The 22,659-nt window shown below is 44.3% G+C and overlaps 1 protein-coding gene across 1 annotated transcript in view; it reads right to left on the reverse strand.

Annotated features, from left to right (window-relative positions):
- Positions 1-22,659, reverse strand: part of sgsm3 (small G protein signaling modulator 3) — a 116,650-nt gene that overhangs the window by 88,660 nt on the left and 5,331 nt on the right. The window contains exons 2-7 of the mRNA XM_072271829.1: positions 21,367-21,449; positions 18,229-18,301; positions 17,942-18,023; positions 11,240-11,325; positions 2,825-2,888; positions 412-620 (exon numbers count right to left, since the gene is read on the reverse strand). Coding sequence (XP_072127930.1) covers positions 412-620; positions 2,825-2,888; positions 11,240-11,325; positions 17,942-17,951 — 369 coding nt within the window. The 5' untranslated portion in view covers positions 17,952-18,023; positions 18,229-18,301; positions 21,367-21,449. The remainder of the gene's footprint in view (positions 1-411; positions 621-2,824; positions 2,889-11,239; positions 11,326-17,941; positions 18,024-18,228; positions 18,302-21,366; positions 21,450-22,659) is intronic.

Genomic DNA, 22,659 nt, shown 5'->3' on the forward strand with positions numbered 1-22,659 from the left:
AATGAAAGTACCATAAAGTGCATAATAATAACCCAGTATTTAAACAGCCACACTGGGTAACTCATTGCTACATTTGGCAATAGTAGATGAACCAAAGGGCAGATTAGAAAACTATTAGCATGCAAACACAATAGCAAGTATAAAGGAATTCATTTTCAGGTATTAATTAAGAAAGACACAAGATTGGGAAAGACTGAGATAATAAATTACAAACAAAGGCAGTAACCTGACTACAAATGGCAAAGAAACCAGGGATAAAATGTGAAATGAGTCTCTGAGAGTTGAACTGGAGGGATGGTGGGTGCAGGAGGTGATCATCAGCGGAAGAGGAGAATGAAAGAGGAGCAGAGCATCATCTGAACAGACAGAATAAAAGTCACAAAGTTGGGGAAAGGACACCAGTGGGTTTACCTGCGGTCGCAAGGTGTGCGGGATCCCGGAAAGGACCAAAGTTCGCAGCTTCTGAGAGCGTGGCAGTACTACGTCAATTTTATCCCACGTCAGATCGCCGACGTCGTGATTATGCGTGAACTCAAGGTATGCTTGCCATCTCAGCCTTTGCTGAGGATCCTCTGGGAGTGGGACTCCAAGAACTCTCCTGTGATTTGCTTCTGATCCATCTATTGCATTGCAACAAAGATATATCAGTCTCTTGGGTGCTCTCTACGTCATCAATGAATCAATCCATGACTGAATCCATACTATATTTCTTCTCTGACACAGAACTAAAACCTTTATCAATGTCAAAAAGGTATCCAATCTGATGTGACCATAATAAACCAAGTCTCAGAATCTTCTTGCCCAGAATGAAGCCCTTTACAAAATCCCATCAAATCATCTCTGCACTGTCTCTCCTCCATTATCCAACTGGGTGGGACTGCAATCCCCTGCTTCCATTCATATCTATCTGGTTTTAGACAGAGCGCTCCCTGTAGTGGTTTCGCTTCCTACTCCTACGCTGTTACTTCAGGAATCCATTAAGATTAGATCTATCCTTTGCTCTCCCTCATATCTCGCATCCACATACTGCTCCTCAGTAACATCCTTCAAAAGTGTAATGGATTCCAAATGTCTGCTGAAACAATGAGTTCCAACTTATCAGAGCTTTTCCTGAACCCTTCAGTTTTATTCAGCACAAATTTTCTTCAGCTAAACACCAGGAAGCCGACAAACTTCATCATATGCCCCTTTCTTGTCTACATCCATTCCCTGCTGAATCGGTGAGCTTTAGACCACCCCAACTTCAAATTTCTTAACACCGCAATTCTGTATGCCTCAGGTCATGTGCTGCTGAAACCCTTTAATATCCCAGGATTCTCCTGACTTCAAAGTTCAAAGTTTAAAATAAAGTACATATATGTCATCACATACAACCCTGAGATTCATTTTCTCATGGGCATACTCAATAAATCCATAATATAATAATAACGATTATAGAATCAATGAAAGACTGCACAAACTTGGGCATTCAACCAGTGTGCAAAAGACAACAAACTGTGCAAATATAAGAAAGAAAGAAATAGTAATAAAAAATAAATCATAATAAGCTATCAAAAAAAAGGCATTTGTTAGTCTTGCGAGACTATGGATCTGCGCCCGGAAAGTCTTCACTCTCCAGGGCGCAGGCCTGGGCAAGGTTGTATGGAAGACCAGCAGTTGCCCATGCTGCAAGTCTCCCCTCTCCACGACACCAATGTTGTCCAAGGGAAGGGCATTAGAACCCATACAGCTTGGCACTAGTGTCGTCGCAGAGCAATGTGTGGTTAAGTGCCTTGCTCAAGGACACCACACGTTCCCTCGGCTGGGGCTCGAACTCACGACCTTCAGATCGCTAGTCCAATGCCTTAACCACTTGGCCACATGCCCAGATAAAGATTCCCTGAAAGTGAGTCCATAGGTTGTGGGAACATCTCAATGATGGGGCCAAGTGAAGTTATCCTCGTTGGTTCAAGAGCCTGATGGTTGAGGGGGACTTGCGGTCCATCTCACAATCTCTATAAAGTTAACATCATCCAAATTTCTCTGGCTACATTCCAGCTTGCACCTAGCCCTGTTCACTTATCACATATGTATAGACTGATCTCTGCTGACTCCTGAAACACCATCTCCTCAGTTCTAAAATTCTCATCCTAGTTTTCAGACTCTCCTTCCCCACTGCAACATTCACCAGCCTTACAACACTTCTTTGATTTCTGTACTCCTCCAAAGCTGTTTTTATGCAAATTTGAATTTTAATGATCCAACTGTTGGCGACTGTATCTTCAACAATTGAAGTTCCACACCTGGGCATCTCTTTCCCTAACCTTCCTCCTTTCTTTTCAGTCGCTCGTTAGAGCAGTTAGTGCTGCTGCTTCAAGTGACCTGGGCTCCCCCCTGACTTCAGTGTCACCTATATGGAGATTTCCTGTGACCGCGTGGGTTTCCCTTCACCTGCCAAGTCCTGCAACCTCCTCCAACATCCCAAAGCAACATTGGGTTGGCAGACCAACTGATTTCTACAAATTAACTCTAGTGTAGTTAAATCAAATGGAGTTGGTGGGCATGCAGGAGAGAACAGATTAAAGAGTTACTGGGAAATTAATGGGACTGAAGAAATTGCTCTGTTGGGACCTAGCATGGAACCGATGGGCTGAATGTCCTCATTAGGTGTTGCAACAGTAAAAACCTCCCTCTTTGTCGAAACATTTGGTCAACTGAACTTTGCAGATCTAGTGTGAAATTTCATTTGAAAACAGCCCCTATGAAGTGAATTTGGACTGTAACTGCAGGTGGTCACTGGCAGTGGTGGACAAGCAAAGAGTCTGGAACAGAAACGCACGGTTACCTTCTTTGTCTATACGGAATCCAAACACATCGTACTGGAACTCTGGGCGTGCTACAGAATCCTCCTGGAAGAAAAGCAGTGGGTGAATTCCATGCCATATATGCATCGACAAGTGATTAGACACTGAAAGTCCTCCCTGGCCAGGAAATCCCCATAATCAGACAATCTCTGAAAAGGGGGAGCCACTCACAAATTTAAAGCTCTGTGTCTTCAACACCGGGGATGAGCAAGTAGGGTAAACTGGCATGGAAGTGGATATGGGATTTGGAAGGAAATTGGGAGGGGAATGAGAGGAAGAATGGTGGCGGGGGGGGGGGATTACAGGGGAAGGATGGAACCTGAAGAACTTCAGTTATGAAGACAGATTGGATGGGCTGGGTTTGTTTTCCTTCACGTGGAGCAGGCGGAGGAATGACCAAGTACAGAGGCATATAAAGGGTGTAGACAGAGGAGAAAGCAGAAAACTTCTCTCCTGAAGAGATGTATCTAAAAATAGAAGCCTTGTTTAGGGTACAGAGTTAGAGAGGTTCGAAGTAGAAGCTTATTCATTCATCAGTGGTGGAATCTGGGACACACTGCCTGAGGGGATGGGAAAGCCTATACTTTCAAAACTTTTAAGAATCTAGATGAGCGCTTGATTCGACAGAAGGCTGTGGACCAAAGGCTGGTAAATAGGATGAGTGATTGTACTTAATGGTTTGCACGATATTGGTGTTTCTGTGCCTTGTGTCAATTCATCTGTTCAATGAGAAACAGAATGCAGAGCACGAAGACAATGCATGGCCAATGAGTGTGGGAAGGTCACGTGCAGAGTTCATAGGACACATAGAATATACAGGACACAGGAGATAGGACAAAGCACTGAGGGGCAATGAACCAGCTGAACGATCCCTTAACCCCTCAGGTGGTGACAGGTGTGAATGACCTAGTGATAAGGGCACAGATTTTAATTCTGTTTCTGCGCTACTTATTTAATTTTACTGTGAATTTTTCCCCTATATTATCACGTATTGCATTGTACTCCTGCCGCAAAGTCCATAAATTTCACAACATATGCCGATGATATTAAACCTGATTCCGATTCTGATAAATCCAACACAGCTCAGTTGTCCACCCATTATAAGGTGTGCAATTGCATCTTCTGGATAAAAGCCACAACATGTCACAACTGGTAACCTGATTCCCTGACTAAACCACTTACACCTTGAGACCAGACTGCCGACTATGAACTATTATCTGCTGTTGTCCAGCTAGTTCGACGGTCTGGCGTGGTCGGCAGGATTCAAGGAGTGAAGGTCACTGAGGGAGAACAGGGACAAGTTGTGTGAGTATCTTCTTTAAGTAGACTTGGTTCCTACCCAGGCCACATCAGGCACCCAGATAAAGAGGGCACGAGCAATGTCGTTTAAAATGTATGGGTGCTCTGGATTTTAAAATATTGTAGGGAGCCCGGCCAATTTATATTGGAGAGAGTGAGAGGAGGAGATAGTTTTGCTGTGTGAGAACAAACGCTAATGGTGTTTGGTAAGATGTTGCACTTCTCAAAGAAACTGTGAATATGAGGGGTCAGGCTGAGAGGTTAAAGCTGTTAACCTTTCATGTTTTGTTTACAGGACTGGAAGTGTTCATTTTATAATCTGAGAACAAAAGTGCTGGGAAGAACATTTTTTATTTGGAACTTAAAGGTACCTTAAAGAAGAAAAGGCACCACGTTGTAATTTATGGATTTGTTCACGAGCATGGGTTCTCTGCATTTATCCTTCATGACTTATCTGTAATACATGAAGTGATACCAGACGGAAGGAAACTCAGATCCCACACTGGCCGTGTGCAATTTGTCGGAGTCCCAGAGATTCCATGCTTTATAAATAGTCAGAGGGAACAGGGAGAGGCTAGATTTGTTTCCTGGAGGAGAGGAGTTTAAGAGGGGACATGGCTGAGGTGTGATGATGCTGAGATACACCATAGGATGTGCTGGGACACATCAGCGGTGATGTAACCTGGGGTCGTTGGGTGCCTCGGGTCTTTCAGACATTCTCACCCAGGTGACCCAGCCAGGGCGGATCAGGCCCCAGCAGCACTGGTCCAGAATTATGGGGTATAGATAGGGCAAGGGCAGACTGCAGGAAACTTCTCCTCATGTCAGAGGTAGATAAGACCTCTTATAGAATTAGGGTGAGGGAGAAGTATAGAGGGATCTGAGGGAGACTGTTTTCACCCTGGAAAGCGCTATCTGAGAGAGAGATGAAAGCAGGGTCACTGACACCTCTTATAAAGTGTCTAGTCGAGTACTTTGAATCGCCCAGGCATAGAAGGTATTGCCATGGAACGCAGGTCAGTAGAGCACAGGCACAGGAACAGGCCCTCCGGCCCATAATGTCTGTGCCATGATGCTGAATTAAACTAAATCCCTTCCACTTGTACGTGATCCATAACTTACTGTTCCTTGCATAATCATCGTTCTGTCTACCAGCCCCTTAAACACCACTGTTGTATCCGTTTGCATCGCTCTCCCTGGCAGCCTGTTCCAGGCACCTATTACTCGAGGAACAGTGCCGTGCAAAAGTCTTAGACACATTCTGTACATATAGCTAGAGTGCCTTGAGTATTGCATATGAAAACCTACTCTGTACATCTCCTTTAAACTTCTCCTTCACAACACAAATGGATTTGTGTTGACCCCCATTTTTTGACATTTCTACCCTGGGAAGATTCTTACAGTCCACTCTATCTGTGCTGCTCATCATTTTATAAAATTTTAATCAGGTCTCCTGTCAGCTTCTAACACTCCATTGAAAACAACCCAAGTTTGTCGAAATTCTTCTTACGGCTCACACCCTTTAATCCAGGCAGAACCCTAGATCCTCTCCATAGCCTCCATGTCCTTACTGTAATGGGCAACCAGAATGGGGCACATGAAAATACAAAGGTCTTTGTAAAGACTCCAGCAATCTCTTCTCTTGTCTCTTTCAATAACCTGGGATTGAGTATATCATGTCCTGGGGACTTATCCCATCTTGATATTGTTCAAAAGATCCAACATCACCACATCTTGATTCTCAAAAAGCTCTAGCACATTAACGTGGTCCACACTGTCCTCCATGTCCTGTGCAGCCATTTACCTCCGTCTATAAGCTTGCAGGTAGAACACAGAACAGTACAGCACAGGAACAGGCCCTTCGGCCCAAAATGTTGTGCCATACCAGCTAAAAAGTAAATCAAATGCCCAAAAACTAATCCCACCTACCTACACAATGTCCATAACCTTCTATCTTCTCATATTCATGTGCCTATCTAAACCTTTCATAAAAGCCTCTAATGTATTTGTTTCTACTGACATACCAGGCGTTGCATTCCAAGCATCCACCACTCTGAGTAAAAAACTTACCCCTCTCGTCCCCTTTGAACCTACTCCCTCTCACTTCAATGCATGCCCTCTGGTATTAGAGATTTCCACCCAGGGTAAAAATACTCACTCTCTACTTGATCCATGCCTCTCATAACCTTATAAACCTCTATCAGATCTCCCCTCAGCCTCCGGTGCTCCTGAGCAAACAACTCAAGTTTATCCAGCCTCTCGTGATAGCACATGCCCTAAAAGCCAGACAGTATCCTGGTAAACCTCTTCTGCACCCTCTCCAAAGCCTCGACATCCTTCCTATAGTGGGGTGACCAGAACTGTACACAATACTCCAGGTGTGGCCTAACCGGAGTTTTATAAAGTTGCATTTAACAGCACCAAAGTGGGCCGGATCTCAAACAATGACAAGGTGGGAGTACAGGAAGAAAACAGAGAGACTGGTGGCATGGAGTCAAGACAGAAATCTTTCCCTCAGTGTCAGCAAAACAAAATACCAGGAAACACAGCTGAGTACACACCCTTGTATGCAGCAGTAAGAGTGACTAACCCAGTGAGAAATATACCAGAGGCCAGTTGTCTGCAACTGTATTTTCTGTATAAAAGCTGCAACTGTTTGTCACTCGGTGCACACGCCTGTGACCCTTTCCCCACATGCACTTACGTAAAACAGTTGCATCTTAAGACCAGACCACTAAGTGACAACTCATTTCCCATCGTAAATCACTTTGAACTGAATCGTCTGCATGAAAAGTGCTCAAAAGATTAAGTTAGTATTATAATTATAATAAACACTGTCCATTTAGTTCAACAGATTAATTTTTAATCAAAGGAAATCAAGGATAAGCAGAAGAGGGCAGGAAAAATTGGAACTGCCCAACAGTGGGTGTGCCTTTATCACACGGACTGCAGAAATTCAAGGTGACAACTCATCGCCACCTTTGTGAAGACAGTATGGGATGGGTAATAATTGTTTACCATTTGCTTAGCCATATTCACCGCTGTTGACCATGCCAGATAAAGTCTGTTCTGGTCACCTGTTCACTCAGCTCTCCATTCATTTGTAACCACCCTTCTACCATTACCCTTGAATATCTGTGCACCTATCAAGACACTTCTGCTTCTTTGTCCAAGGGACCCAGACTTAGATCTTTAAGGAAGATGATGGGTTTAACGATGGGCAACATGAAAGCACTTTCAATGCCTGGTCTCCTCTGCTATCGCAAAACAATATACCAATTCTGCTCACAACACGCTGGAGGAACTCAGCAGGTTGGGCAGCATCCATGGAAACGATCAGTCAACGTTTCAGGTCAGAACCCGTCATCAGGACTGTAGAGGGAGGGGGCAGGGACCCAATAAAGAAGGTGGGGGAGGGTGGGAAGGAGAAGGCTGGTAGGTTCCAGGTGAAAAACCAGTAAGGGGAAATATAAAGGGGTGGGGGAGGGGAAGCAGGGAGGTGATGGGCAGGAAAGGTGAAGAAGGAATAGGGGAAAACACAATGGGCAGTAGAAGGAGGCGGAACCATGAGGGAGGTGATAGGCAGATGGAGGAGGGGGCAGAGTGAAATAGGGATAGGGGAAGGGAGGGGGAGGGAATTACCGGAAGTTGGAGAATTCTATGTTCATACCAAGGGGCTGGAGACTGCCTAGACGGTATATGAGGTGTTGTTCCTCGAACCTGAGCTTAGCCTCATCATGGCAGTAGAGAAGGCCATGTATGGACACATCTGAATGGGAATGGGAAGCAGAGTTGAAGTGGGTGGCAACCGGGAGATCCTGCCTGTTGGGGCGGACGGAGCGGAGGTGCTCATTGAAGCGGTCCCCCAATCTGCGTCGGGTTTCACCGATGTAGAGGAGGCCGCACCGGGAGCACCGGATTCAATAGATGACCCCAACAGATTCACAAGTGAAGTGTTGCCTCACCTGGAAGGACTGTTTGGGGCCCTGAATGGTGGCAAGAGAGGAGGTGTAGGGACAGGTGTAGCACTTACACTTACAGGGATAAGTGCCAGGTGCGAGATCCGTAGGGAGGGACGTGTGGATCAGGGAGTCGCGGCGGGACTGATCCCTGCAGAAAACTGAGAGGGGTGGAGAGGGAAAGATGTGCTTAGTGGTGGGGTCCTGTTCCACGGATGCTGCCCGACCTGCTGAGTTCCTCCAGCATGTTGTGAGTGTTGCTTTGACCCCAGCATCTGCAGATTATTTTGTGTTTAGAATACACCAATTCCTATCGCCAAAGCCCTGATCCTGGGATCTCAAATAACCAGAAATTCAACTGGACCGGTCACATAAATGTATGTCTACAAGGCTGGGTATCCTGAGTGGACCATTCAACTCCTGACACCATTTGCACCATCTGTAATTTACTTAGAGATTCAGGGCAGAATCAACGAGCTGCACTGCCCAGCAACCCACTTATTCAACATTAGCCTAATCACAGGAGAATGTAAAATGACCAATTAACCTACTAACTGGTACATTTGGAAAACCAGAGCATCTGCAGGGAGGACATACAAACTCCTTACAGACTGTGCTAGAATTGAACTCCGAACTCTGACGTCCCAATCCGTAATAGCGTCACGCTAACTGCTACGCTGCTGTGGCGCCCTATGGTAATGATCAAGGATACAACACACAGAAACAGGTCCTTCAGCCCTCCTAGTCTACAGTGATGATCAGCCACCCATTACACCAACCCTACCTAATCCCATTCTTAATTCTCCCCACGCTCTCATCAACCTCTCCGCGATTCTACCATTCACCTACAAACTGGGGGGATTAACGTGGGCAACAACCTGCACATCTTTGGGGTACAAGAGGAAACCAGAGTTGCTGAAGGTTTTGGGGTGGGGGAGTGGGTGGAGAATGTGCAAACACACATACACACACTACTCAAGGTCAAGATCGCACATGGACCACTGGAGATGTGCTCTGCTAGCTGTGCCACTGTGCCACCTAATAAAACAGTACTGCAGTGGCTCGCGCGACACCGTAACAGCTCGGTGCATTGGAGTTCAGAGTTCAATGCCAGCGTCCTCTGTAAGGAGTCTGTACGTCCACCCTGTGGAATGCATGGGTTTTCTCCAGGTGCTCCCGTTTCCTCCCGCCATCCAAAGATGTACTGGTTAGTAGGGTAATTGGTCATTGAAAATTATTCCATGATTAGGTTAGGGTTAATTCGGAGGTTGCTGGGTGGTGTGGCTTAAAGAGCCGGAAAGGCCTACCATATGCTGTATCGCTAAACAAAAATGAACACCGAAGAAAGTCTGCACCATAACATAATACAAAGCAAACACTGAGTTAGCACGCTATTTGCCACCTGAAGCTTTCATTCCCTTCACTACTGACGTAGTAGATGTACCATTCACAGAATGGTCACGTTCCCACAGCCTCTGTCATCGTGGTCCCCAAGTCGTTCCACATTCCCACTCAGTATATATTAACCATCCCTTCACCATAGTAGAAGGCAGCCGTCGATCCCAGGGGATTGTGGGTTTGTGCCTTTGGTGGACTGTGTCCTCTCCAGGGTGCAAGCCTGGGCAGGAAGATTTGAAGAACTGGCTGTTGTCCATGCAGTGGGCTCCCCCTCTCCACGTCACTGATGTAGTCCAAGGGAAGGGCAAGCACCGATACAGTTTGGCACCAGTGTTGTCGCAGAGGTTGCCAGAGTAAAGTTGTAAACATCAAACTGCCATAGCGACCCCAGCTCCGGATATCTTCCTCGGTGTTTAGTCCCGAAGCCTTTCCCATGGCCACAGGGCAGCAGAGGTTTAAAATCAGAGTTTTCCTTCTTCTAGGTGGGCTGCCGAGCCCCACCAGCCCGAAGCAACGGGCTTTGAGGCACCAGTGGTCTGTCTTTGCACCTTCTCCTATCAGTAGAAACAGTTCCACCGGGCTAAGCCACACATGAAGGCCAAGAGTTGGACTTGATTGTCAGAGGCTGTTAGAGATGCATGCTATTTGGAGCACCTTACACATAGTGGGAGCTTATCCCCACTACCACCTCCAGCTATGACAACCTTAGGAACCCCCCTTCACCATAGCTGGGCCTAGATGCTCAACTGTACTATGAGGGCACATAAGGCACCACAGTTGGCATGGACCAGTTTGGCCAAAGGGCTTGTTTCACCACTATATGATTCTACGAGTTCCAGAAGCAAAGGAAATACAATAATTTAAGAGGCCGATCTAGAAGACAATTAGAAATAAAAGAAAAACGATTGCTTCGTCAGTACCATCCACAGTCTCTAAATAATTAATTCACTTCAATTCATGTTTCAGCATTTGGGCTTCCCTAACTGCCAACCCTACTGTTTGTTGAGCTGTTTCAGAGATAACTGAGGAGTAGGAGTCTAGAGTCCCATATTGGCTCCCCAGGAAGGATCCCCCTCTGGAGAACATTAGTAAAATGACAATCCATTCATTCTGTGCTCATCATTACCAATGGCAATTTTCCTTTCAAAAAATTGTTTATTAAATGAATCTAAATTCCACAGTGACCACTTGAACTCTGTATCTGATTTTGTTAGATTACTAACATAACTGGTTGGGCTGAGTTGTTCTCTGACCTTGGCAATTTACTTGCAAATGTTTCGTCACCATGCAGGGAGACATTGTCAGTGCACTGTTGATTGTGGTGAGTCCTCCGGGCGCTTGGCCTTTATATACTTTTCACTCAGCTGATTGGCCGTCATTTCGGAAACTCAATTGTCATATGCGGGGGTGGGGGGCAGAATCTCGACCAATCAGCTGATTGAAAGGTATATAAAGGCCAAGCATTCAGAGGACACACCACAATCAACAGCGCATTGACCATGTCTCCTTACATTTGCAGAGTAAATTGCCAAGATCAGAGAACAACTCAACCACCCCAGCTTCGCATCTTTCCAGTTATTTCCAACTCCTATAATTGCTCTGCCATGCGATTATTAAACCAAGGCCGACAAATGAAGTTCATTCACACAGTGCTGAGATGTTAATTCCATCCAAGAGGAAACCTGCAAGCTACCCATCATTCGGACAGAGTCTTTTGTTTAGAGAAGGGCTCTCTCTTACCTGGGAGATCTTGGTCATTAAATCCTGTGGCCACATGCTTGGAGTCAGTGCTGTAAAGGGGCCGCTACCAGGAGGAGCACTGCTGCCTGTTAAGGAAGATCAGATCCATGTTAGTGGGAAGGGAAGGACAAGCACTTTCAGAATATCAGTCGTGTACAAACCTGGACTCATATCGGTCTGCCCATTGTAACCATGCCAGTCAAACTGGATTTCAAGTTAATCTCACATCCCAGTTCTTGTCCACAGCCCTACAAGTTATCATTAAAACCCATTCTGTTTAAATGATGTTGGGGCTCATGCTGTTACCTTCAGATTCTCACCAACAACTTTTTCTCACCTTTCATCTTAGTTCTTCCGCCAATCCATGCCCCGAATTACTGATCATCCCTTAAAGCAGACGTTCTGATTGAAACATATAAAATTCTAAAGGGATTGGACAGGCTAGATGCAGGAAGATTGTTCCCGATATTGGGGAAGTCCAGAACGAGGGGTCACAGTTTGAGGATAAAGGGGAAGCCTTTTAGGACCGAGATGAGGAGAAACTTCTTCACATAGAGAGTGGTGAATCTGTGGAATTCTCTGCCACAGGAAACAGTTGAGGCCAGTTCATTGGCTATATTTAAGAGGGAGTTAGATATGGCCCTTGTGGCTAAAGGGATCAGGGAGTATGGAGAGAAGGCAGGTAAAGATTTCTGAGTTGGATGATAAGCCATGATCGTACTGAATGGCGGTGCAGGCTCGAAGGGCCGAATGGCCTACTGCTGCACCTATTTTCTATGTTTCTATGTTCCCAACCTGGGGTCCACTGACCCCTTCATTAATGATATTGGTCCATGGCATAAAAAAGGTTGGAACCCCAGCTTTAAAGGGAAAGGGCCCCTCCTATTCACTTTGTGCAGATTTTTCTGAGTTCAATAAACAGCACTGGTATCAGTGCGCCCTCTGCTTTGTTCCAAACAAAAACCACTGTCAAGATAGTCTCCAAACCTGGCATCATCCCCATAGATCTCGACAGCACCCCATGCTGTCACATTCATCCTGCATCCCCTCTGCCATCCGATTTCTCAATGGACACTACCTCACTTCTGTTGCACTATTTTTAACCTAATTGTTTAATATAAGTAGATATATTTACTGTAAGTGATTTATTTACTTCACTATATTTATTGTGTATTGCATTTTACTGCTGCCGCAAAGGTAACAAATTTCGTGACATATGCTGGTGATATTAAACTTGATTCTGTTTGCGAGGACAAGAGTACTGTATTCACACTAGACAGGATTAATCTACATTTGGGAAGAAAAGGAAGGCTGTGGTGGTATTGACAAGGCCATTAATTTTTGTTCATTTCTAATCGTTCTCTAGGGCAACCATTGTCAGCATGGCTTTGATAGGGAGACACCTTTCCTGAACAATTTGATTGAATTTTTCTAAAGTGGTAGTAAAGTTTATTGATGAGGGAACTAAAGTTGATGTTACACGATATGACAAGATCATCATCATTATCAGGTGCCATGCCCTGTTTGAGCTTTGACTTCTATGGCTCACACACTCCTGTTTCGGGTCAAGTGGATCAATTCATTGTTATTTATTTCCAGTTCTCTGGCTGCTGTCTCCATCATCATTTGTCTTTGCCTTCCCCTTGCTTTCTTCCCTTTAATCTTTCCCATAATTACTGTGCATTCTAACTCCTCTTTCCTAATTCATTGGAAAGGATTATAACAAATGTTTTATAAAGTTTTTATTGAGTACATTGTGGAACAGGCCATTCCATGCCACCCAGCAACTCCCCCCCCCCATTTAATCCTAGCCTAATCATGGGACAATGAACCCAGAGGAAACCCACACAGTCACAGGGAGAAGTACAAACTCCTTACAGGCAATGACAGGATTTGAACCCGGGTCTCCTGTACTGTAAAGGGCTGTGCTACCGTGTTATCCCACAACCTCACTGCTCCTTAATTCTGTGCACTAGCTAACGAAGACCAATATCCCAAGTGCCTCCTTCACCTTTTTATCCACCCATTCTGCCATGGGATTCACAGCAAGTCCCAAAATTGATTTGGCAATAATGAGGCAGGCGGTGATGGAGCAGTGTTGTTTTAGTGACTGGGAGCCCGAGGCCAGTGATGGATCAGCACGGGAACCCTTAATATTTACTTTCTATGCTAATAACTCGGATATGATTGTTGAGCATTAATCAGTTTGCAGAATAACAGAATTGGCAGTTTTGATGATTGTGAGGAGTGGAGGCTTGGGCTGCAGGATTATAATTGATCAATTGTAAAAATGGTCACAGCAGAGGCAGATGGAACTGAATGACGATAAAATCTTTATTAGTAAGATTAAGACCTACACAATGAATGGAAAACCCCTAGAGGTTATTGAGGAACAGTGGACCTCAGTGTTCCTATCTCAGAGGACCTGCCCTGGACCCATCATATAAATGTAATTGCAAAGAAAGCACGACAATTGCCTCTACTTCCTTAGCAGTCTGCGGAGATTTGGCATGTTACCAAAAACCTTGTCAAACACCTATATGCAAGGTGTACTGACTGGTTGCATTACGCCCTGATATGGGAACGCCAATGCCTTTGAGCAGAAAATCCTACAAAAGGTTAGTGGATTTGGCCTGCTACATCACGAGTAAAGCCCTCCCCAACCACTGAGCACATCTACGTGAAACATTTAAGTAGAAAAGCAACGTCCATCATCAGAGATCTTCACCACCCAGGCCATGCTCTTTTCTCGCTGTTGCCATCAGGTAGGAAGTACAAGAGCCTCAGGACTCACACCACCAGGTTCAAGAACAGTTACTACTCCTCAATTATCAGGCTCTTGAACAAAAGAGGTTAACTACACTCATCTATTGAGATGTTTCCACAACCAGTGATCTCACTTTAAAGACTCTTTATTGTGTTATTCCATGATCTGATTTATTGCTAAATATTTGTATTTGCATTTGCACAGTTTGTTGTCTTCTGTGATCTTGCTCTTCCATTGATCCTGTTTACAGTTACTGTTTTATAGATTTGCTGAGTATGCCCACAGGAAAAAGGAATGTCAGGTTGTATGTGGTGGCGTGTACGTACTCTGATAATAAATTTTACTTTGAACTTTGAAGTATCGAGATTCCTAAACTTGACAGAACAGATGCACAAGATGGTGAAGAAGGCACACCGAATATTTGCCTTCATTAGCCAGTGCACAGGATTTAAGAGCAGGGTGGCTATGTACAACTTTATAAAAGTTTGGCTACATTGGAGTACTGTCTGCAGTTCTGGTCTTCAGATGGTGCAGAGGAGATTTCCCAGGATTTTCCTGGGATGGAGCATTTCAGTTACGAGACAGACTGGATAAGCTAGGTGTACATAGCAAGAGCACAAATAGGGTAGACAGTGAAAAATATTTCCCGACACCCAAGGTAACTAAAACGTGAAGAGATTGGTTTAGTTTAAAAGGTAGAAGGTTTAGAGGGAATTTATGTGAGATCGGTTTTTATCCAGGGGTCAGTAGAATCTGAAGCCTGAATGGGTGGTTGAGGCAGGTACCATTATAACACTTAATAAGTATTTAAACGGGCAGGAAAGCCTATGGACCAAGTGTTGATAAATGGGATATCACCTTATGATCATTATGAGCATGGTGGGAGGGGGTCAAATATGCTGTTTCCATGCTGTATGATTCTATGACACCCGAGGTGGTCTAGAAAGAACCCAACCATCCATAGTGTCATTGGAATGGAGGGAGAGGAGGAGGAAGGAAAATTGAAAGAAAGGAAGGGAAGAATGGACCCATGTACCATCAAGGCAATGACCCTCAACCCATTCAACTCAGGAACGGACGAGGACAACAAGCCCAAAATCCATCCATAGAAAGTCAGAAAAAAACAGGAACACGCACAGACTCAGTCACAAATGCAGTTCGCATCGTTATCACCCAGGCCCGAGAATCATCTGGGGGTTAATGTTCTCCTCGGCAGGACATCACATTGACTCTTCACATCCAAAACTCTGCAGCCAGAATCTTCATTTACTCCATAATTCACTGGCACCCAATGCTTCCCTGGCAACTCGCCAGGATTCAACAATTCCCCCTTTCATGTTGAAATCTCTCCGTTACCTCCCATACACAATCTCCATTTCTATAATATTCTGAGATCATTTGTACTTGGTATCCAGATTACCTCATTGATACTTGTAATGTTAATTGCCTGGGCCTTCAATTCTGGAATATTTGACCTAATTTCTTCTGACTTTCCTTTTGCGTTCACATCTTTTATGAAGCCTCTCCTGACCATTTCCCATTTCTTGTATTGTGATTCTGTATTATCTTTTAACTATCAGTTCTATGAAATGCTTTGGGATATTAGTTGACATTAAAAGCACCTTAGAAATGCAATGCACTGTTGTTGAAACAAATAAAAATCAAAAATTGCAGACTTTAGAGGTCTGAAATATTTGCTGTTTCTCCTTTCATAGCTGCTGCCTGACCTACTGATTATTTGCTGCATTTTCTGTAGGTGAAGTAAATTTCAATTGAAGTGGATGGTCTTTGGAACTACTGAGGATTTTAACTTCCTGAGGTGAGGGTAGAGCAGCCTAAAGAGTGTTACTTTGGCAGACTGTACATTTGCGTAGTGGTTTTGAAAGCAGACAGGGAAAGGTAGAGACATGCATACATCAGTTTTGTTACTTGTATCTAAAGACATACTGCACTGTAAAATTCTGAGGAACATAGATAGAGTGGATAGTGAGAAATTTTCCCCATAATGGCGATGTCTAAAAGCAAAGGGCATAGGTTTAACACATACAAAGTGTTGGAAGAACTCAGGTCAGTTAGCATCTATGGAGAAGAATAAACAGTTGACGTTTCGGGCCAGGACCCTTCATAGGTTTAATGTGAGAAGTAAGAGTGCTTTAGAGGAAAGATTTAGAGAAGTGAGGGCTTTTATTGCACCCAGTGGGTGGCTGGGAATCTGGAAGGCACTGCCTGAGAAGGTGACAGAGGCAGCCAGAATCTTCATATGCATGCCTTGATGTAAATAATATCAAGACATGCATATGAATCACAAAGGCATTGTAGGACTAAGTAATAGTAAATAAATTATTGTAGAAATGGTCATCGTCAACGTGCTGGACTGAGGGGGCTGTTTGTGTGTTGTCTGACTATGGAAGTATCTACAGTGCAGAGACAAAAATGAACAGGTGCACTGATATCTTGGCGGATGAGATGTTGTGGGGTGAAGAAATTAGACAGGTAAGTGGTACGTGCTCATTGTTAGCATTAAATACCTCCGGCTGCCTCTGGCTATAGAACCAGTGTCACAGTGGTGTTTGTTCCTGGATTCAAACACAAATTCAATTATCTCAACCGAGCAGTGCAGCACGTTCACCCACAAGTTACGTCTATTGTCATTTAACAACATACTGTCAAATGAGACAATGTTGCTCCAGACCAGGGTGTAAAGCACAGTAGTACACATAACACACAATAACTTAGGAAAGTAAGAACTAAATCTACAGATTAATTATGCATAGATAAACAAAGTAAAGTGCATAAATTAAATATAGTCGGGTGCGGTACAAATGATCCGGTGACACTTTAAATGCGATGTGGCAGGGAGGAAGCTCAGAAGCCTAATGGCCTGAGGGGAGAAGCTATTTGCCATCCTTGACTGTTTTTGTTTTTATGCATCGTAGTCTCCTGCCGGATGGTAGATAGTCAATGAAGATGTTGGATGGATGGGTGGGATCCTCGATAATACTAAGGGCCCTCTGCACGCAGTGCTCCTTATAAATGTCCCCTGTGAATGATAGGGAGACCCCTCTGATCCTCCCTGCCATTCTCACGGTCCTTTATAGAGATTTCCGGTCTGATGCTCGGCTAATCTCATACCAGATGGAGATGCAGCTTGTCAGGACAATCTCAGTGGTGCTCCTGTAAAATTCAGTTGGGGGGTGGGGAAGGTCTCGCTTGCCTCAACCTCCTCAGGAAGCTGCTGTGCCCATTACCCCAAACCTCTTTCAGTGCCCCCTTAACCATACAGGACACCCACCAGTGACACACATCCTTCTGTGCCTTCGTGCTCACATTGCCAGTCAGTGCTGAGATTTAGCCTCACAGTTATGCAGCATAACTCCTCCCTCACAACCAGTTTGCGAATGTAAGTAACTATAGCTGTGAATCATGTTGTTGAACCAAAATACAAGAGGAAAGAACACAATTACCAACTTGTAAATGCCTAGCTGAATGTTAAGGTCACAAATTTTAAGTCATGAAACTGTGACTGTTGAGGAATAAAGTTCAAAGCAAATGTATTTTCTAAGTATGTATACGTCACCGTATACTCCCTGAGATTCATTTTCTTGCAGGCGTTACAGGAAAATAAAATACAATAGATTTTTTGGAAAGCTATACATAATCAAAGACTGACAATCAACTGATGTGGAAAAGAAGACAAATTATATAAATAATTTTTAGAAAAGTAAATAATACTGACAACGTGAGTTACTAAGCTGTTAGAAGTAAGGGCAAAATTTACAGTTATTTGTGTGAAAATAATATTTTATTATCAGGGCTGGGTGTATGGGTGATGTAAACCGATCCATGCTTGTCAATCTGTAATACATGATATTCCTCAGTGACGTACTGTTTCTAAATTCCCTTGCCTCCCTTAGACGCAGTCTTTTATTCCATACCTGAAGTCATTTTGCCACAAGCAGGACAGCTTCCAGTTTACAAGTCTCTGCTGTGTTTCCCTTGCCTCAATTGTTCACCGCACTATGGAGCAAGTAAATATGATTAGTACCTTGCGGAATATGAAGAAGAAATCACAAATAATAAATCAATAATAAAGCCGATCTGGAAAACAACCACTTTCAGTTCACTGTGAATAAACTCCTCGCCATCATAAACAACATATTAATCAACACATAAATGCAAGCCACCGGTGTATCAGAAAATGAGGTATCAGAGTTCACCATACCTGAAAGAACAGTTGGCAGACCATGAGCTGTTACAAGGGTTACTCCTGCAGATCACCATCACACAACTGGAGTCTTGAATTAAATACAAACAATCATGTAGGCATGAGGGAAAAAATGGCTGAAGTGGGCTGAGAGGTTAGATTGAGCGATACAATTCTACATTAGTAGTGGCAGATGTCTGAATATTTCATAATTGTCAAAGAAGATATTGAGAATCAGAACAAAATGCTGACATTGTTGCAAGTAATGGAGATGGATTGAAGGACTGCAAGGATTTTCAAAGTCAGCTAAAAAACATATAAAGGAGCAGCACATAGAATACAACAGTGAAATGACAGGGACCATGAACTCAGATTCCTCCAAGAGGACCACAACCTTGTCGTAGGGTTTGGAGGCTGGCATGCCTCAATGAGTTATGTTGACAGGAGTCAGGGCCTTGTGCTACAGCTTTTGGTAAGGTCACCCTGCCAAATGGGTCAAAGGGTAGAGTGGTCCTCCTGGTTCGGGGGTTCAGCGTGACTGGTAAAACAAAATTGTTACGGAGCCAGCAATGAAGAATCCTTCTACGTCAAAGTGCGGTGGTATTCCTGAGTCTCCAACTGGGACTTGCATGACCGACAACAGTGAAAACCAAGAGGAAGCTACTGACACGATGAAGGAAGACCAAGACTGGTTTTGATGGCTAAGGATACACAGAGATGGAGGACCTTCACTGCTGTCCTAAATGCCAGTGGAGTAACAGGCATGTCAAAAATGGAAAAGAATATAGATGTGAATTAGTTCTACCTGCTTAAAGGAAGAGGACAAAAAAAATTGATCTCCTGAAAGTTGAGACATGTGAAACACGGTTAATAAACAAACGGAGTGATGTTTAACAAGCACTTTGTAGCTTTTCATAGTGGAAGACACAAAAACATACCAAAATGTAGAATACTAAAAAGGGAGGAAGCAACATGAAATAATTGTTACTAAAGACAAACACTAAGGAAACTAACTGCCTTCAATATTAGGTGCTAAAGTAGGTGGAAGCTGAACTGCCTCAATCTGTCAAAATCCCCCAGCTTCTCAATAAAAGTTTCACAGCAGACACAAGCCAAGAAATCTGGTGGGGCGGGGGGACGGGACATGGGAACTAAAGCCAGTTGACTGACAGTATGAAGATAGTGGCAAGAAGGACAAAGACAAGTCTTCAGTGACAGGGGGAGGTTAAGTGCGTGGGCAAGGAGATGGGAAAGTAAATTTGCACAAGAGTGTGAGTTTACCCACTTATTTACATGCCGTGAGACTCGAGAATGCTGCTATGTTGAATCCAGAGGCGCTAACAGAAACTCATAAAATTAACATGCAAGGCCTTTATAACAAGAAAGGTTTGGAAATAAAAATGTCGAGGAATACTCGCTTGGAGATCACAATGCTTTGGCAAGTAACCATTTGGAACAAAATAATGAATGGCCTCTGCTCTTCTGATAAGCCATTTGTAAACTGGGTGACACACAAAGTGCTAGAGAAGGGGCTCCCAACCTTTCTAATGTCGTGGACCAATACCATTAAGCAAGGAGTCTGAGGGCCTCAGGTTGGGAACCCCTGCGCTAGAGGATCTCTGGGACAGGCAGCAGCTACGAAGGGAATGGATAGTTGAAACTTCAGGTTGAGATCCTTCACCTGGACTCTTAAGCTGTTCCATCGCTCTCTGTGTGGCTCCAGATTCCAGCATCTGCAGTCATGTGTCTCTATGGAAACCCGGGTAGATCAGCCGTGATCATATTGGATTTGGCGGTAGGCTTGGGGGCTGAGTGGCCGACTGCATGGAAGGTGGGAGTAGGGAGGTTATTATACAGCTTTATTAGACTTTCGTTAGGCCACAGCTGGAGTACTGAGTGCAGTTCCTGGTCGCCACACTGTAAGGAGGTCATGAATGCAGGGGGGATTCACCGGGATGTTGTGAGGAGAAAGTAAATAGGCTGGGTTCTATTCCTTGGAGCAGGGGAGGCTGAGGGGACCTGATAGAGGTGTACAAAAATTGTTAAGGGCATAGATATAGTGGATAGTGAGAAAATTTCCCCATAATGAGACAGAAGGCATAGATTTAAGGAAATGAGAAAGAGGGTTAGAGAAGATCTGAGGAGAAACCATTTCACTCAGAATGGTGGGAATTGGGAACGCGCTAACAGAGAAGCTGCGGAGGCAGGGAATCTCACATTTAAAAAGTATCAGGATGAGATCATAAGACATAGGTCCAGAATAAGGCCATTCAGCCCATCAAATATGCTCCTAATTCGATCATGGCTGATTTATTTTCCCTCTCAGCCTCATTCTCTTGCCTTCTCTCTGTAACCTATGACACCCTTACTAATCAAGAACCTATCATCCTCCGCTTTAAATATAATTAATGATTTAGCTTCCATAGCCATCCGTGGCAATGAATTCCACCGATTCATCCTCTGCACGTCCATTCTATCTAGGCCTTCCATTATTTAGCAGGTTTCAATGAGATCCACCATCATTCTTTTAAATGCGAGTACAGGCCCAGAGCCATCTAAACACCCATCATACATAAACCCTCCCATTCCTGGGATAATCCTCGTGAGCCTCCTCTGGACCCTCTCCACTGTCAGCACATAATTTCTTAGATATGGGGCCCAAAACTTCTCATAATACTCCAGATGCGGTCTGACCAAAGCCTCAGCAATGAGCTCATGCAAAGCTACAGACTAATTGCTGTAATTCGGATGGGCACTTGATGATTGGCACAGCGACTGTGGGTTGAAGGGCCTGATTCTTTTCTCTATGATTCTGTAGAGGCCAAGCCATAGGAGGGAATGGAAAATAGTGTCCAGATAAGGAGGGGAGGGCTTCATCCCAGGGGTGACAGGTGATGATGGAGCAAAGTGAAGGGGAAGAAAACTCCAGATGAGTTTGGAATTAGTGAACAGTTGAAGTTTGCAAACTTTGATATATGAACGGCTTTTGTTATAGAAACAAATGCTGGAAGCACAGACTGGAGCTGCAGAATAAGGTCATTTTTAGATCAGGTGTTGGTGCTCTTGCAAAGAGAAACCAAAGGCATGGCATTATGCGTGAATCTGCGAGTATGAGGAGAGCACTGCCAGGAGAAACAGTGGATTGTTCGAACATACCTCTGATCCTGGCTGGATCCGAATTACCAAGAGCGGAACTTCATTTGGAATCCATTTTGATGACCTGGCGTCAGAGACATTTGCTGTGGAAAGAGATGTGGTTGTGGAAGCAAATTATCGACTTGCACACTGCCGAACCAGTTTTCAGTAACATGTTTTCACTTCAGGCTTGCAGTAACTTCAATAGTTTGATGCTCATTTTAGTGTACATGTCCACTGAGGACACGTGAGGGAGAGGTGTCTTGTCAAGGGGAAGGAAGGAGTGTAGGATTTGAACAGGGGCAGGAGTGTCTAGATTATGGGAGGGTTCAAAGTTGCAACATCAGGGCAAAGGGACAGTTCTAGCTACAACTTTTGGGTAAGGGAGAAATAAGAATGACCATAAAAGGTAGGTCTTTTACTCTTGCTCTACCTTTCATCAATACAAGTGGTAATCTTCTATCTCACCTCTAAGGACAGGGTTCAGTTCTGACCTTGAGTGCTATTTATATAAGGTTTGCATGTTCGTTCAGTAACTATGTGGTTAATTAGCTTTTGTATTACCTCGGGTGGCGGGGGGGGGGGAGAGGGGAGATTTGCCTCTACCAAAGGAGGTGTAAGGTGCTCCTTCCCTCCACTACCCTGCAGGTCACCCTGGGGCAAGACGTACCTGTCCAGCTGCCCCGATCAGGGTCACGTGAAACCACGGGAGCAGGTGTTGCATATCACAAGTCCTGGTTATGCAACCACTGACGCCAGGCAGACAATCTCAGAAGAGTATTGATAATGGCTGGTTTTGTAACTGCCCAGAAGAAGGCAATGGCCAAGCACTTCAGTGGAAAGATTTGCTGAGAACAATCATGGTTGTGGAAAGAGCAACAGCAGGAAGAGGGTCTGCCCCACAGTCAATGATCCCTCACTTGGTAGTCAGATTAAAGACAGATGGAAGACCGTGATCGCCCACATTTAATGACAGCACATAATGATGGTGATTACCCCATAAATTTCTATAAATTAAGTTTCTGTAAATTCTGTAAATTAGATGGTCTCTCAAACTCATAAACAACCTCATTAGGATCCTGCACCTTATTGTCCACCTGCACTGCACCTTCACTATAACGATAACACCTTGTTTTGCCCCATTATTGATTTTCCCTTTGTACTACCTCAATACATTGATCTAATGAAATTAGCATTGTATTGAGATAATAGAGTGTCCTGGTGAAAGGTCTCGAACCAAAAAGTTGACTGCTTATCCCTCTCCATAGACATTGCCTGACCTGCTGAGTTCCTCCCACATTTTGTGTGTGTTAC

This window comes from Mobula birostris, chromosome 11, assembly GCF_030028105.1.
Source record: "Mobula birostris isolate sMobBir1 chromosome 11, sMobBir1.hap1, whole genome shotgun sequence".
NCBI lineage: Eukaryota > Metazoa > Chordata > Chondrichthyes > Myliobatiformes > Myliobatidae > Mobula > Mobula birostris.